Source organism: Papilio machaon, chromosome 3 (genome assembly GCF_912999745.1).
Source record: "Papilio machaon chromosome 3, ilPapMach1.1, whole genome shotgun sequence".
In the NCBI taxonomy this organism is placed as follows: domain Eukaryota; kingdom Metazoa; phylum Arthropoda; class Insecta; order Lepidoptera; family Papilionidae; genus Papilio; species Papilio machaon.
Window position 1 is genome coordinate 2,548,948 of NC_059988.1, and position 18,385 is coordinate 2,567,332.

The 18,385-nt window shown below is 31.5% G+C and overlaps 2 protein-coding genes across 2 annotated transcripts; both read left to right on the forward strand.

Annotated features, from left to right (window-relative positions):
• The first annotated feature begins 5,328 nt into the window (after nucleotides 1–5,328).
• On the forward strand, nucleotides 5,329–7,558 carry LOC106707859. The gene is made up of 3 exons (XM_014499303.2): nucleotides 5,329–5,457; nucleotides 5,969–6,228; nucleotides 6,481–7,558. Exons 1-3 carry the CDS (start codon nucleotides 5,403–5,405, stop codon nucleotides 7,534–7,536), a joined length of 1,371 nt encoding a protein of 456 aa, XP_014354789.2. The 5' UTR covers nucleotides 5,329–5,402; the 3' UTR covers nucleotides 7,537–7,558.
• Nucleotides 7,559–8,350: 792 nt separating this feature from the next.
• LOC106707782 lies at nucleotides 8,351–16,583 on the forward strand. Its single transcript, XM_045686536.1, has 6 exons — nucleotides 8,351–8,529; nucleotides 12,614–12,732; nucleotides 12,818–12,939; nucleotides 15,014–15,147; nucleotides 15,901–16,050; nucleotides 16,314–16,583. The coding sequence occupies exons 1-6, from the start codon at nucleotides 8,466–8,468 to the stop codon at nucleotides 16,463–16,465; spliced, it is 741 nt and encodes a 246-aa protein (XP_045542492.1). The 5' UTR covers nucleotides 8,351–8,465; the 3' UTR covers nucleotides 16,466–16,583.
• Nucleotides 16,584–18,385: the final 1,802 nt, after the last annotated feature.

Genomic DNA, 18,385 nt, shown 5'->3' on the forward strand with positions numbered 1-18,385 from the left:
TGCACAAATAGCATACATCATCAAAACTTTATTGTTAATAATAATCATTTTTATTTTGATTAAAGCGATGTTAAATAACACATTTAACACGAAAGACTAGTTCTAGCTTTTTTACGTCAGATTTTTTTTTTTATATACGGAACAATATTCAAGCAAGTCAAACAGATTGTGAACAAATTAAAGAGCTATTAGAATCCAAAGAAGCAATTATTTAATTACTTTTAAAACCTAACTTTTTAAAAATTTGTATATTGACCTGTAATAAATGAGTTTATATTTATTTTTGAGTATATTGATATTTGTGAAAATATAAGCAACATTAAGATCGGCACAGGACATCTTAAAAACTAAATAACAATGAATTTTAATCTTTTACACAAACCAATACAAGCAACCACAAGATGTATCCGACATCAACATTCATAATGAAAAGCAGAATAAACAAGCAGAAAGAAGGTATTTGAGGTACATTCGAAGATATATAGGTATAGCTATATAGGTATAGCTATATAGGTATAGGTATATAAGATGTGCCTAGGGATCTATGGTGGGTCTCCAAGTAGAAACTTATTGGAAATTTTTGTGTTCATTCGTGCTATTTCGACTACACCGAAAAGTAATGTGCATAGGGTTACAACCTACTAGCTGTCGTCCACGACTCCGTCCACAAGGAAATAAAAAAAAAACGTAATAGTAGCCTATGTGTTCTTCCAGACTATATTCTACATCTGTACCAAATTTCATCAAGATCCGTTGAGCCGTTTCTTAGATATTTTCTAACATCCATCCATCCATCTAAACTTTTGCATTTATAATATTAGAAGATAGGGAGGTCATACGCAGCACGAAAGTGAGGCGAAAATGTAATCCTAAGGAGGCCTTATGTTGGGATAAATTTCCTTAATGTTGCCATTTACAATATGACATAATATCTATGGTAATGTGTATCAATAAAATAATTACTACCTAGCAGTAAAAGTCAATTCTACTTTTAATGAAAACAACTTCCTTATCACATATCTACTTCATTACATTGTTACATCAAGATGTCTGTTATTTTCGAACTAGATGTTCAAGGTAACTTTGTAATAACCCAACAAGGAAAAACATCAACTGTGGAATTATATTATTTCTTATTTGGGCATCGCAAAAAAGGGAAAATTGTTATCTAAATGACCTTGTATTAATATTTGATACTAACGATTGCCCGCGACTTTGTCAGCGCAGATTTATAAAAGTAGCGTATGTTACTCCCGCATACATAAGCTATCTATTATCCAGTAAAAATCCCCTCACAATCGGTCCAGTCTTTCCGTAGACCCGGAACAAACGCGGGCTTGTGAACGGACAGACAGACATACTAATTTTAAAAATTGCATTTTCTTTATATGCAAAGCAAATACTTTGTATTCGCGATTTTTTTTACACACAGACACACCATTTTATGAATTGTATAGTTTTACTAATTAATAACTACGTAGGTTAGTCTTAATTATCTGAATTTATCGAGAACAGAAAAGAATGGAGAAGTATGCACTCTATTATCTTTTTAAAAATATAACAATGTATTTAAAATTGTACTACAATTTGATACTGATTTTCTATCACATATCAGACGTCGAAAATTTTTACTAAATTAAAATTAACAAAAAAAAATCATAATGTCTTGAAAAGATCGCAAAATTTAAAGGTCAGACGAAGGTAAACTATTGTAAATTATAATGAAATGAAGGTTATTTTGTGTATATCCTACTATTGTTTAATATTGCAATATTTATAACTGAGACGATGGCCTTCGTTATTATGGCGACGTACGTTTTAATTACGATCCGGTGACTATAGGTTCAAAGCAGATTAAGAAAAAGATCAAAAGGGTTCTGAAGTAATAAGGAAATTCTCATGTAACATGACGAACGAATTAAATAAATAAATAAAAAAAGTTTAAACTCGTAATCTAAAATGAGTACAATCTTAAAACAAATCTAGTCTAAGATTCCTGTCGCTGTAAATGTAATTTATCACTGCGGTCAAAAATGGTATAATTTGTTTTTTATATAAGATTTGAAGCGGTAACACAACTTATTATGCATTTTAAAATATAATATTGTATACGCCTTTGAAAATAATATAGCAAAATTACTTACGTATATCCAAAATCAAATGACAACAAAATGATCCAGCGATAAAAAAATGTAGAATTATATTAAAATAAATTAAGTTACCAAACATTTTGTTATAAAACAAACAGATTAAAAACAATTAGAAATTTTAAACTTATAACTGGTCTTTAAAACATAATAGCTTGATAATCATTACGCGACCAAGATCAGATGTTGGGTATTATATAGAGTGGCATTAGAAGCACTTCATTGTTAACAAGATCAAGGTATAGGCCGAGGCGAAATGGAGGCTTCAGATACTTATTAAAGAAAAATTAATTACAAAGTCGCATCGGAAATATGAAGGAAATTCATTGACCTAATTTCTTCTAGAAGAAAATACTTTGGATTTTCCTGCATAATCCTCAATCCATAAAAATACAACAATGTTTTTTAAGTTCTTAAACAAATAAAAAACTCCACACAGATCAAACTACATAAAACTTTTAATAAATGGTAAACAAAAAAAAAACATTTAAGTTTTGAGGTCTTCATTTATTACGTTCTAACGGATAGTGACGTCAATGATGGAAAAAACAATTTTCCAGACGTGGCAGAAACACCTTGTAATTAAAAAAAAAAGATGATTTAATAGTCGCAATATATAATTAGACGAGAGAATCATTTCCTCAAAATATTAAATTACTTTATGTTTTTTGTAAGACTTATTCTGTTTACCTTAAATATTACAAGATATTTCAATGGCTAAGCGCCTCTATGCTTTACATTATTTACCCTTTAACTACTTAAGTCTTTGTGTGTTTGGCCTACAGCGAGTTAACTAGTTAAAAGATAACTTAACTGGAAATGTATTTTATAATGCTATTAACCTATAAATCATCTTTTCATTGATACAAACGTGGGTTCACACAGCAAAAACATAAATGAATAAAATCAATGTTATCTCTGTTTTTTCCGAGATAAGGATAGAGATGCTAAATATGTTTATTGTGAATGTTTATACAATGGAAACCTTCGTGTACCAACACATCATGTCTTGTAGCAAACGAAGTCGTACAAGTAAAGTAACAAAACAAACAGAAATCTCAATCAGTTGAACGTCATTGAGATGAGATATAATTACGTAAGTAACAAGTCATCAGCTTACTTAAGAGCTTAACAAAAACTTCAAAGGAACGAAGGTTTATACTAAATAACTAACGAGCTGGTATTCTTTACCACAATAAATTTAGCAAAATTTCTTTAACAGAATTTTAATTCTAGTATTAACTACTTATTTAGTAATACAAGAGTTTACAAATTTGTATCTTAACTAAAAGTAACTCGACCAAAAGAATTTATGCTCAAACTGATTACTTTTAAGTGATATATCCGATTTTATCAACTTAATATATAATAAACCAACGTATCCGGGTAACATTTTCCTAGTAATATTTAAAACAATTTACATAACGTCCATAAATCACATGCAATGCTGGGTTGTCACATCTGCGTTTATACTCCAACCGTCATTAAGTACAAGGTAGTAATAATACACAAATTGATATTTATCATAGTATATATTTAATTTATATACTTATTTATAAAACAAACGAACTACCTAATCTAAGTCTTGAAATGTTTCCGCCATCAGAAATACTTTCTTTAAAAATGACAAAAACAATGCAAACAAATGAATATTTATTTCATTAATCCTTCACGCCAAAGTCGCCAACCACCAACACAATTTTTTTTTTGTTTTGTTAACAATCACTGGAACCAAGTGAGGTTTAGGCTAAGCGCCATCTGCGCCCGGCCACCTCAAGCCCGGTGACACTGTAAATGCCTCCTCAAGGCAAACAAAACAAAAAAAAAATGGAACCAAGCTCAAACTAATATCGTTAGGTACATTCGTCGTTAGAGTAAGTAGAGTAGAGCGCAGCGGAGTGGTGAAAAAATAACGTCCCTAATAATAGCGGCGTGGTAAAAATGATCCAGACAATTGTGATAAGCGCCATCTGTCGCGTAACATAAAAATTATTCAATTAACCTGATACGATGATAAAATCTTTGTTGTTTTTAAAGCTAATTTTAAAGCATAATAACAGATGTCGCTGTAGTTTTAATAAACCAATAAAAATTTACCTATCGTTTATCATTTATGTAACAAACTAGCTTTTACCCGCGACTCCGTCCGCGCGGAATAAAAAAAATGCACACAAGATAAAAAAGTTCCTATGTCCGTCTTCTAGTTCTAAGCTACCTCCCCATCAATTTTCAGTTCGACCGTTCTTGAGTTATAAATAGTGTAACTAACACGACTTTCTTTTATATATATAGATAGCTACAAATTTAATTAACATTCGTTTGGAAGTTTCAAAGTTTATCCTGCAAATACATCATCAAAATTTTTAGTCACTATTATCTATCCAACCAAAAGAATATCGATCTCCATCCATTTCTTATGGATGTAAGTTTTCGTCGCATTAGTCCTTAAGATAAATAGCTTATGTTTAATCTGAAATATTATTATACAATTGTAACTTATATAAATTTTTGATGTGATCTTATGGGAGTTATTAAAACTAAACTTTTCATAATACGATACCTAAAAAACAGTATTTATTTTGTACAATTTTCAGTGTATTGCATCTAAACAATATTGTCACTGAACCGCTAAAAGTTTTGTGTGGTCACATCACAGTAAAGGTGTAACTTTAAATATTCAAGGCTACGTTGAGTAAAACACGATAACAACGAGACCGTAAAAAATATTCACAGAACAATGATAAATGTTAAATATTGACATTTATTAACAGAAATTTTTGCAAGATCGTCTAATTTTAAATTATATCTAGATTTAAGAACTAAATTAGAAAAGTAATATGGAAATTTTAGGAGCAAAAAGTATTTATAACATCTAATAATACAACAGTAATCAACCAAAAAATAATGATTTAACAATTTATTATTTTCTTCCTATTCAATAATCATTACACAAAAAATGCATAACAAATATCAACGAAAATAAATCAATCGTAAACAATAATTGCTAAAAAGTAAACAGAATGACGATGAAAATCTTAAGTAATTTGTAGTAATTATTAAAATACCCTTCTTTTTATAAACATGTTTACATCTACAGTAAATACTCAACGGAAACTGAATTTGATTCATTTTGATTGTGTACTTTGACGAAAGTGACGTAGACAGATAAGCCGCGAACTATGACCCCTGTACGATCGGGAATACGGTCCAGTTGATATTATTGTGCTCCAGCGGTACGTCAATTCTTTACGCATTATGTGGAAGTGCTGTGCGATTTTATCTGTTCTATTAATTCTTGCATTTGGACAAGGTATGTTACTTAAATACAATGTAAATCCTAATCACTTAGGTAGCTTTATTCAGGTTTATTTTACCTTCTTCTAACCATTTTACGCCTATGTCTTGTCATAGTGTAACCATTTTTTGTCTGACATTTATGCCTGGCTTACACTATGCCAGTAGAACAATAGGGCTGGCCTGACATGAGCTGTATTGGACCACTTATGCTATTTAGTGTTTATATTAAGTAAGTATGCCAGCGATAATTTTAAGTGCCGCTTTTCTGCTGTACTGGTATAATGTAACCCAGGCAATACTATAATATTCCGTATAAACTCGTACATAATTAATGGTAAAATTAATTCAAAGTCTATCACTTGATCAATATGATTTTGGTAAAGCAAAATATTGTTTGAATTGTTTATGCATAAAAATATTTAAAGTATGACTCAAATAAGATAGCCAATATGACAACAGCATTCTTTCAAATTGAAATATAAATAACACAGTGTATTTTTATTGGCACTGAACGATGCTTACAGATGACATTGAGGACACGACAACTGATTCAAAACTGGTAGAAGGAGAGAAAAAAATGAGCGATCAGATACTGATTATCCTTGAGCACTTCAAGCAACCCAACCCAGTTGGGATTCCTGGAGCTGAAGTACCCGACCCATACCCGGTGCCCGATATGAAGCAATCTCTGTCACTTGGCACTTTATATTTTAAAAACACTGCCGTATATGGAATAAGTAAATTCAGAATTTTGTACGTAAACGCAGAAATAGGAGCTATGGAGGTAAGTTTTAAATAATCTCTTATAATTGTGACAGACAGTTATTGCTATTATATTTATACAGGCTCCACTTAGCCCATTTACGCATAAAATGAAAATATTTCAATACTAAGGGTTTTCATGCCACTGACCTTTTTAAAGATTTCAAGAGTTTTGCTATTACTTATATACCATACGGATTCAGTTATAAAAACTTTACATAATACAAATCCTGAACTAGATTCAAATCTTCTAAAACCTGTTTCTAAATTACAGGTTAACGCAGCATTAGCAATAGACAAACTACAAGCTCGAGGTAACTATACTCTATCTACGTGGCTAAACAGGGCACAAGGACCATTCACTGTTGACATTTCTGGTCTTAAAATAATGGCTAAAGCCACATTGGGCGTCGAGAGAGATGGAAAACTCCAAGCCCAAGGTATAACTATAGATCTAGGCTTCAGCAACATTGCTGTAAATTTTGAAAATTTGGGTTTCTTCGGCAGTATGTTCCAAGGAATCGTAAACTCAGTGGGCACATTCCTATTTGATTCTATCAAACCCTATGTACTTAAGGAAGCCTACACTAAGGCGCGCGCTGCTATCAATGAGAAATTGGATGAAGTCGCTGGAGATATGCAATTCCCTAATTCCATATCCCCATTGGATATGGTAATAGCCGACGCAAGAAAAAAGGTGAGGCAAATGGATCTTGATCCTTATAAAGTTAAGGATTATAACACGACAGTCAGTGTGTTTACGATCACCTTAGATCATACTTGGATTATGGGTATATCCTCTTTTCAACGTGTGGGCAACATAACTCTAAAATTAGAGAACAACACAGTCATAGCTGACTTTGAAATTGGAACACAAAAATTACAAGGCGTTACGCAATGGGAGATATCAGCAATCAGTGGTCTGATGTCAAGAGCGGGCACGGCCTCTTTCTCAGTTGAATACATAAGTGGCAGATTAGTACTCGCTCAGCCACTGGACACGAGGAAACAACCTCAATTCAGAGATTTAGATCTCGAAGTAGGTAACATTCAAGTTCGTTTCGACGGCGCTGGTACGTTAGATTACATTGTCGAGTTCGCAGTAAACGTGCTTCCAAATCTGCTAAGATATCAAATAATGGACGCAATAGAGGGTCCTCTCAAAGAGAGACTTCAACAAGAACTAAATAAAGTCAATGTGGAGGAAATGATAAAACAAGAATTACCTAAGATAGATGATATGCAAGAGAAAGGGTTCAAGCTGTCGGCGCTGCGTGTTGCAGAAGCTCAAGACGAACCTTACGATGAAGATGATTTCTTTAATTTTTAATATACAAATAAAAAAAAATTAAACCGCTATAGCTAATTTTATAGTTACTATAAAAATTTGTTGTTTTTAAATGATTGTAAATACATAATTAAAACTCAAACATTAAACGTCTTTGATTACCTATAATGTTTCCTATTATATTGTCACTAACTACATTTTTAAATTGTGGAACTATTAGCTGAATTAAATCAGACAAATTTCTATATCGAATCATAACTATATAGATGATCATCGAGCGATAAAAAAGTACAAAACGGTTGTGAGCATAAAAACCGGTAGGTAACGGTTTAATCGAGATTCGAATCCGAAGAAGAGACACGATTGTAACTGCACCTTGCAACTTGACATTGCGATTCAGTTCGATGTATTGTAATTTATTTATACACTTTTGTTGTAATTTAATAATTATTATTTATGGTCACCCATTGTCTTAGGGTAGGCTCAGAGCTCCTCGATGTGGGCATGTATCAGCAGACGACGAATTTATGGTTAGAATTATATTTATTATTTTAAACTTTAATAGTCGTTAATTATTCGCCATCTTATAACATTTAAAATATGATTTTTATAATTTTTTAGGATTTTCTTTTTTGTATGGATAGTAGACAAATATTTCGTTCCTTTCACTATTTTATAGTTGTGGCAAACAACCTTTACTAATCAATGTCACACAAAGTGCATGTTAAAAACAAAATAAAATAAATACTTACAATAAAATAAAAACAATCAAAAACAGGCTTCGTTGTCGCATCCCGCTCGTTGGAAAGTCTGCAGAGCCTGCAAACCGTCACATTGCTCCCGCTGTGGCAGTAAGCGTCGCTCGTGCGGCAGACTTTAAAAAAAACTGTATATAGTTATATTTCTATAATTTTTTTTTTTCGTAAAAGTTCTTAAATTAATTTTTTTTAGGCCAGTGCTATTTAAAAAAAATGAAGAGGTTTCAAGCCTTACTAGTTTTCGCGGCAGTGATAACAACGGGAACGTCGAACACAAGTAAGTGACTTTAGAAGAAAGTAGACGGACCAGTACGAGGGATATTTGTGTCAAATTTATAGCCTGTTAACAACATTTTTATCGTCCACTCTGCTAGTACCGTTATATATATTTTTTATTCTTGGTCCATTTACGTTGTAACGTACGCGCAGCACGGAAACATTTTTATTTCAATGAAATACTTTCTTAAAACAACAATAAAATCCACTCTATTTCACACTAAAACTGAAGTATTCCTTCTATAATCCTTCATTCGAAGTCATAATAATTAATAATATACCCGGAAACAAATAAACTTGATATCTAAAGTTTTTTAATACTTTTACTACTCACCTTGAGTAAACTTTCAAATATATTTTTTTTTCAAAAACAATTGTAAGGCCATATTAACAACACAATTAATAAATTTAAAATAAATAATTTCCGTCACGCTCTCAAAAGGGCTTTTTAATTCTAACCAGTGAACTGCCTGTAACACCCATATAAAATGTAAAAAGTAAAATCAAGAAATTATTAAAAAAAAATGTTTGTTTGCCTCTTGCATATTTCAGTTATTTCAATTTATTATTTATTTTCTGTGTTTGTTTTTTTTTATTAGAGAATTATTTTATTGCCATGAAATTTATGTTAGTATTTTTTATTAACGTCGGAAGTGGTCGGAAGCTATTAAAAACAATTTTTTCCTTAAAGAAAGCGATGTGTGAAAGCATACATGAGTCATTCTGTAAATTTTTTACACTTTCTAGAGGTATATTTGTGTAACCAACATTCTGACATCGAGAGTAAGGAGCTATTAATACTCGAAATTTGAAGTTCTTTAATTAGCTTTAATTTTTAGCCGACTTCATATACATTAAGCTTATGCCCGCGAATTCTGCGCGGAAATAAAAAATGTCTATCCCTTTATAGAGATTAGTGCACTGTGCGGATTATTTGTCTTCATACACGTCTTTCAACTTCTTCGAAGATATAAGAAGGTTTCCTCGCGATATTTTCCTTCACCGTAAGAATTACCTAATTGTCAAATATTTGCTAGCTTATGCATGTCAACGGAAGTCAAAAGTATATTGATGTTGACAAAAATTAACCTTGATACATTATTGATATAACCTTCGTTTTATTTAAAATTAAACTTCATATTGAATAAATATCGCACATTGAAGTATAAGCTAAATATTTATTCATTTAATATTTATTAACAAAAATTAAAAAACACTCATTTCCTGACACGATTAATACCAGGAAATATTGAAAAAGTTTATTTAACTTAAATTTTTTAATTTAATTTAAACTGCTGAAGTAAAAAAAAATCCGATTAAATATGTCAAATTCATACCAACATTCATTGTATTATCTCGCGTTACAAAACAGCAATCGAGCCATAAATAATTTCTTACATAATTGCTTAGACGAAAGAAAGCGCAAAAATGTAGAAATGAGAAAATACATACATATATTGTTAAATAATGCAGAATGTAGATCACTTAACTAGCAATAGAGAGAAAAAAAAAGTTTTTACAATTTATTTACAGCCAGTGTTAATCCCTATTATTAATTATTAAACAACGTAAGTGTCTATTGAATTATAATATTTAGATGGACATAAGAAGCTGAAAAGTTGGTATGTACATATGTATGTACATACAGTTTTTCAGTGCCAGTAGTAAAGTTCTGTAATATTGTATAAACTACGTAATAAACATGCACATGCAAGAACCTACTTAAACTATATATTATACCTATGACTTAATATTTATATAACATGTTATGTATAACGATTACTATTGAAAACTTGGCTATGTAGTAAACATGAGTACATAATATGTATGTTCAATTTATTGTCAAATAATAATCACGTATTAGAATTCAATACACATTGATATTCTTGTAAGCAACTAACATCCAGCACAAGACGTGCATCACTATATGGTTCATTATCGCCTACTCTTACCCGTTAATTTATGCTTTCTTACGATTACCGAGGAATTGAATTTGAACGAATTTGAATTTACGTCATAGAATTTCTGAGATCAAGACGTGGACGACGTCATTGCTACGTGGGTATACTATCAGCTATTTAGCTTAGCTCTAATGTCTTACATAAAAATTCACAAGAAGATTTTTGGATTGATAGTGTCATTTATACGAAGTTACGTAATGTCATTATTGTAGACGTTAAATTGTTAAATACGAAATACTAACTGTCGTCTGCGACACTGTCCGCTCGGCAAAAAACTATACAAGTAGCATATGCGTTCTTCCAGACTATGTCCTACATCTGTGCCAAATTTCATTAACATGCGTTGAGCCGTTCCGGAGGTACCTTTAAACAAACATCCATCCATCCATCTAGTTAAGCTATGATAAGCATATCACACTTTGAAATTCACAGAAAAAATTAAGTGCAGATTAAGTCCAAATTAAATGTGAAAGCAAACATACCTCATTTACGAAACGGTTAATTTAATGTAAGCCATATTCTCTTCCATTTAGGATCTGAGCTTTTACGACTAAAAATATATGTACAACTATTTATTTCGAAAGTATTAATTTGTTTTAACACAATAAAGATATGGAATAGACTTTTTTACGATGTAATTATTATTTCCGGGTAGTTAATAAAACGTTGTTAGGTTAATGAGAGTTATAGTTATTTGGAAAACATTTTTCTGTGTTTCAAATCAGTTACCTAGATCATCTTTTGATCACATCTTTAGATCATTCACGTTCATCAGCTTACCTTTTCTGAGTACTTGATTGCATTCAAATAATCTCTTGTACGGGTCGTTAATTCACATAATCAAAGATAATTGCAAAGCTTTTTGTATCGGCTTGTGTTGACCGCGGTTGTCCTTCGTTAGCGGTGAACGGTATCTGATAGCTCGGAGTTTCGCGGACGAAGCTCCTGCACATCGGTCAATGACCCTTTATACTTTTTATTATAAAACGTGCTTGTTTGTGTTTAACGGGAAAATTAATTTAAAAAAAATATTGAGATTCAAGAGTTCGGATGACTGTCCAATAAAATTATTGAATTGTGACACCTAAGAGTAAGTTTGGCAAATTTGTAAAAATTATGTCAAATGCAGCCCTAAACAGGGTTATTTCCTAAATAATTTGTCTAAAATTTCTCAAACTTAGACATGTACTATAGAAAGAACAAAGCGTCTAATAAAGACATAGATATAGACATACTTTAGCGTTGCTAACATTCTTAATTACTTATTGTTTATCACAGGAAATAGTTCCCAGACAATAGCATGTTCAATACTTCCCCATAGTCATTGTCAGCCTATCAGAAAATCTTTTATTGTTTCGGCAATCAATGCGACTTGAGGAGCGCGTTTCTACCGTTAGTCGTAGGCTGCCCGCATACTAATGTCTGATGAGTGTCAATGAAAGCTATACAGTCAGCTGACCGAATATTAGATCCCATCAATGTGTTACGATGACCTTCCTTATTCTTTTAATTCGTTCTAAACTATGCTATCCTGTTACTATCTAACTTTTTCGTTTACTTCGATTACGATTATCGTATTACATATTGTGGTCTCTTTTTTGATAAATAGAATAAAAAGGATGACCATATTGTTACCATTGTCAAAGTACTGGAATTCCATGATTAAGTTTTGACAGACACTACGGTGTGCCGTATCAAAATTGTTCAGTAAAATCACACAAAGTGTCATAAAAAATCACATTTGATTTAACAATCAACACTCTGACCAGAGAAAGTGACAATTTCTATTTCTACAATATGATTCATCATTTTCTCATATAACTTATAACGTTAGCTTTCAAATCGATTACTTGCATATTTTATTTCCTAATATTAGTTGCATCACTATAACCTCTCACAAGAAAAATATTAAAAAAGGTACATTTATTCTATCAATAAAGCACATCACTATTTATTGTGCTTTACATACTATTATGAGTTTCCATTGTCAAAATACTTGTATAAATACATATTGTCATCCCTCTAATTCAATTTAAAGAAACAAAGATAACGATATGTTTTAATACTAATGTTTCTGCGATAAAATAACGTTTATCAGTAAATTTAACTTATGAATTCCTTCAGGTATGTTCGGCGAGCGCTGCTCGCGGCAGGACCCCGATGTCGACGAATGTCTCCTACGCAGTTTCAACTCTCTAGTGGAATATCTTAAAGGCGGAGCACCAGAACTCGGCATTGAAGAGGTACGACATCTCATAATTATAACACTAACACTTCAAAAGATAGTTACTATTAATAAAATTTATATAATAATAATTGCATTTACAGTCGGACAGCATATTAATCGATGAGCTGTCTATCGCGCTGGGCGGCGGGCCGGACGGCTACCGCGCAACATTCAAAGACATCCAAGCCAGCGGCGTTAACAACATGACCATAACCAACGTTAGGTAACAATAGTCTATTATCCTTGAAAATAAAAATATTGCTTGTGTCATACTATCTGTTTACACTGCAGAAACATCTGTAAAAAAAAACATAGTTACTTCTGTTCTTTCAAAACGAGTAAATTAACTAATTAATTAATTTAATTAATTAATCAGTAACTTTAAAACTGTAAGATCATATTTGTTTACTGCTTGTGTTTACTGTTATCAAAACACTATTGTTACTATCAAATAGTTTCTATGTACGCGTGGTATGCGAATGTTGTAACAATGCAGCGATTCGCTATTATCTGCTAGCCATCGACTTTCTGGAAAACATCTTAAGCATGTATATTGTAACTATTGCATGCATACGTAGCTGTAGCTACTTTCTATTTATTCTACTTGTTCAGGAAACTACGTTATGTTTTTTTTTCTACTTTTCTATCCATCCATATTATCCTCAGTGCGACTCCGTCTGCGTGGAAAAAAAATTACTTGGTAGCCAAATTTAAGCAAGATCAATGCAGCCGTTTTGGAGATACCTTCTAATAAACATCCATCGATCCAAAAATTTACATCTATCTATATATACCTATATAAAAGAAAGTTGTGTTAGTTACACCATTTATAACTCAAGAACGGCTGAATCGATTTGACTGAAAATTGGTGGGCAGGTAGCTTAGAACCAGGAAACGGACATAGGATAATTTTTACCCCGTTTTCTATTTTTTATTCCGCGCGGACGGAGTCGCGGGTAATAGCTAGTTTATAATATTACTAAAAATTTACATCAATGTATTCAACAATTACATACAAAAAATAGATAAACCGTACAATGTTAAGAAATTGATGCAGTGGATTTAAGAAGAAAAGTATTTTAAATCTAAACAAACAATCTCAATTAACTTAAATTTAAAAGACATCATAACAGAACATTGTGATTGATGTAAACCATAGATAATCAAAGAATTTAACCACGAGGTAGGAAAAGAATTTATCGGTAAATCAAAAGAATTCTAAACAAAGCAAACACAATATCTCTTTGTAAAATTAACAATAAACATGACTGAATCAATTGGAATCTTTAATTTTCTTTCTTAAGGTAATATATTCTAGGCACGTAGCCGACGACTCACGGGTAGAATGTCCAAACAAATCGTCATCATCCTTTCACGGACGATGTCAACGGACAAAGCTGCAACTCATAATTATTGGCAGACATATCATATTTGCATTGGACATAGAAAACATTTAAAAAGACAACACATAATAACATTATTTATACATACTTCAACTTATGCATTTTTCAACAGCATTTATTTATTTACAAAGCCTTGGTAATTGTATCTTATTGTCTTGTAACGAGTAATTTTTGTATAATTTAATCATGTTTTGGGTTCTATTACACGAAAACCACTATCATCTACTTATGTTGATTAGGTCTTTTCTCTGTGGTTTTCACTTATTTCGTCTTAAAAAACTATTCATAAAAACTTTAATGTGTAATAATGATTGTCCTAAATCATATCTAATATTTTAACCTAAATATCAAATGTCAATGACAAAATACTTTGTAAATGGTTATTGCAAATGCAACCGACGACTTGATTATCAGACGGATTTAATAATAGTACTGGCAAATATTAAACAAATATTCTATGTTAATTGCACTCAATATGCATCAAATAACATGGAAAACTTAGTTAGTACATTTTAGCAACTCAATATTAGACAATATATTACTCAAATAATTTTTTTGTCGTAAATTAATTTTTGTGAAAAATGAATAATCACTATTTTCAAAATTTATTTACAAAATTGTTAACATAATCTTTATACTTAAGTATTAGGGTGTAAACTCAAAAGGCGACCAGCGGAGGACAGTACATGACAGAAGACGATAACGTTTTCTATAGTGCCGGAAGCATAGACTCACTTTGGTTCCTGTCTCGTGTAGCAGTAAACTTAAAAGAACGATGCTAATGGTCCTTTGATGTCAATACACTGAACTATTCTGTATTTGTCATCAGTCTACCCCTAGTTAGAAGTAATTTCTTCTATTTTTATGTTATATTTAAATACATTTTTTTAATAGGTCGGACCTGGAGACGCATCAGTTCCAGCTGACGCTGTACGGGCCGCACATCAGCGCGCGCGCCCGCTACCGCTCCTCAGGAGTGTTGTTGCTGGTGCGTGCATCTGGAGGGGGTGACTACTGGGGTGAATATGGTACGTAATAAATTATACTAATCGTAAATAGCTCGTTGTTTTGAGTAGCCGTGAGTTTTTCACTGCCGCCATTTGTACAATTTTTTATAGTATTTATGAAAATATTTTCTTTCGTCATCTCCCCTGTCCCTATCCCAATTAGGTGGGTCGACACATATGGTTTTGTTACGGCTAAGCCGGCCACCCCATACTTGAATGAAAATAAACTCTGTTCGAACTTAATCTGTTTTATTATTTGTATGTATGAGACTTTTGTATTAATTAGCGTTTAAAGGTTATTTTAACAAGAAATATAAACATACGGTATTGACAGTCATCGACGTGGGTTTAAAAATGACCGAGATGTCATCAAAATAAATATTTTTCAAGGAAACTTTAAACTGGTGATAATACTTCTCGGTACCGATGATATTGTGTATTCTTTAATTAAATATTGCAGGTAAAAAATGACGGATTTCAAAAGTTTCTTGTAACTATGAACTTACCATGTTATATATACATTATGTTATATACATGTTATATTATACATATCTTAATATTTTTTATAAATTATTTTTTTTATAAAGTTACGTGTCTAATGTAAAAAATTAGTGGAAAACAGAAAGTAACTTTAGTTTTTTGTAAAGTAGGCCCGGATTATTTTCCTACGCATTCATTACAGTTTGATGCCTTTCATCCTATCTATATTTTTTCTATGAACTAAATTAGATGATCAAAGAAAGACAAACAAAAATGTAAAATTTTCTTTTCCAGACGGTGTGAAGGCAAAGGTGTACTTCCGCGGAACGCCGTACACAAGAAACAAGCGCACTTACCTCAAACTGCAGCAACTCAAACTGGACTTCTCCGTCAAGGACATACAGATGGGCGTCGAGAACTTGCAAAACAGTAACGCTGTGCTGCGTAAGTCTTCATTATTCGATTGTGCTTATTTACTTTGAATTAGCATTTTTATTTTTATACTTTTTAACTAGCACAGAAAATACCTTTTGCAAATGAATAGCTTTAACGTCGTATTTCAAGTGCTTATTCCTGCTTACGTTATTCATTATTTGTAAATTATGATTCGAATTTTATTTTTAAAATATTTTTTTATGGTTTAAACAAAATTAACTATTAATCATATTTTGACAAGTACCTTTTTAATTTTATTTTTACATCAACAGAAGCAGCATTAAACCTATTCATCAACACGAACGCACAAGAGCTGCTCAAGGAGATGAAGCCAGAGCTTAGGCGCGACCTAGCAGCTAAGATGTCGCACTTCCTTGAACGCATTCTCGACCAGATCCCCTACGACGACTGGGTCAAAGACTAAATCTTATCATTATATTAAAATTCCGTTCCAAAAGAACACCATAAATATTGTGAAGAACCACATCACGTCACTTTCCAAACAAGGCGATCATTATATTACTTCATATCTTCATTGGAAACATTGTGATTTTATTGAAATTGTACGGAAGTTAAGTGAAATTTTATCATAGAAATTATAAACTGCGATATCATATCACTTTTGTAAAAAAAAAAAAAACAAAATAAGAAATATATACTTAAGTGAAAAAGGTACCCCTTTATAATGCAACTAGCCGTTGCCCGCGACTTTGTCCACGCGAAATTAAAGTAATAAATATAGCCAATGTCAACTAATTTTACAAATTGCTTCAGTTAGTTTCGGAGCCTATTCAATGCAATCAAACAATCAAATCTTTTTAATATTAGTATAGATGTCTTTTATATTAAATTGCTTTGTCCCAGTGTACAAATATATATAAAATTAAACACATTTCAAGATAAGCTTATTTTATAACGTAGACAAGTTGTGGTTACTTTTAAGTTATTTATTTTTACAAAATCGATTAGATACATAAGTTACTATCATAAATTTGGTTTTAGGCGATTTATAATATAACATCAATAAATCCTTAATTTTAAAGTGCATTTTTTATTTATTTACCACATTTACTTAAACTAAAAACTAATTGCCCCAAAAATTATTTGTAAAGTATGTATAGTTTGCTGTTACAAAGTTATAAAAATCGTAACAGTAGTCTTAATTGCTCTTGCACAAAAGTTTTTTTGCCCGATATCATCTAGTTCTCTTGTAATAATAATAGGTAGCAGCTTACATAATCAGATGGTACGAGTACAAGGTATTCGAATAAAATCGTGATTTTTATCATTCACAAAATCTTCAAAGGTCTTTATCCTGTTTTAATAAACCAACATTATTTCTTCAGTTTCCTAAAAAAACGCTGTAAGCATGTCCTTTTGTATATGATGTATTTTCTATTAAACATTATTGCTATTGAGCCTTTTCAGGCGCAAGTAATCCAAAGGTGGAAATTGACGGAGACACGTAAGATCAACGAAGTCGATCCAATATTATTTTTTAAGAGTAAGTAATGTCAATGTCAAGTCAAGTTTCATCTTGGTAACTAATTATATTTCTCGGAGACGAGAATAACTTCCAAACAATATGTAGCTCCTACCATAACCTTAACTATTAAAGGTCATCATTGTGCAACTGTAGCGTATGGTACTTGAAAGTAAAATCCCATGCAATTACAAAGCTTATGAAACTCCGTTCACAATTTTAATGACATTGAAATTCAAAAGTCCATACGTTTGTTATTCGCTTCTCGAATCATCTGTTTGAAAATTAAATAAATATAAGTATATATTTTACATAAAAAAACAAAGTCTCCGCAAGTTTTTGAACACAAATTATCTTATGAGATTGATGTTTCGATACTACTTATTAATTGGTTTTTTAGCTCGAAAAAAAATGCGCAAAAGTTGACAATAGCAATTAACAAAGTAGTTCAAATGACAATGTTATTCTTATTATGTTACCGTCGGTTTACTTTGTAGAAACATTGACATAACATTTGACATCTTTCTCATTATCTATGAAAAAAACTACGAAAAAAACAAGGACCACTATATGTTTTTATTAAGCGCATACTCAGTTAAGTTACGTGCAGTAAACTTGTTCCCGATGCACGTTGATTATGACGCGTTATGTCACCGGTAGCGCTGTAACAGAATCATCTTGCACTTACTTTTGTATTGAACACAGTTATGAAATTATTACCAATACCAACACGTGTAGAATAAGTTCGTTTTAGTAAATTAAATTAAATAAAATGACACATAAAAATACATAAATTATTTAAAGTTATTTGCAATTATAAGTAACTAGCTATCGCCCGCGTCTCCAGTTCGCGCAAATTTA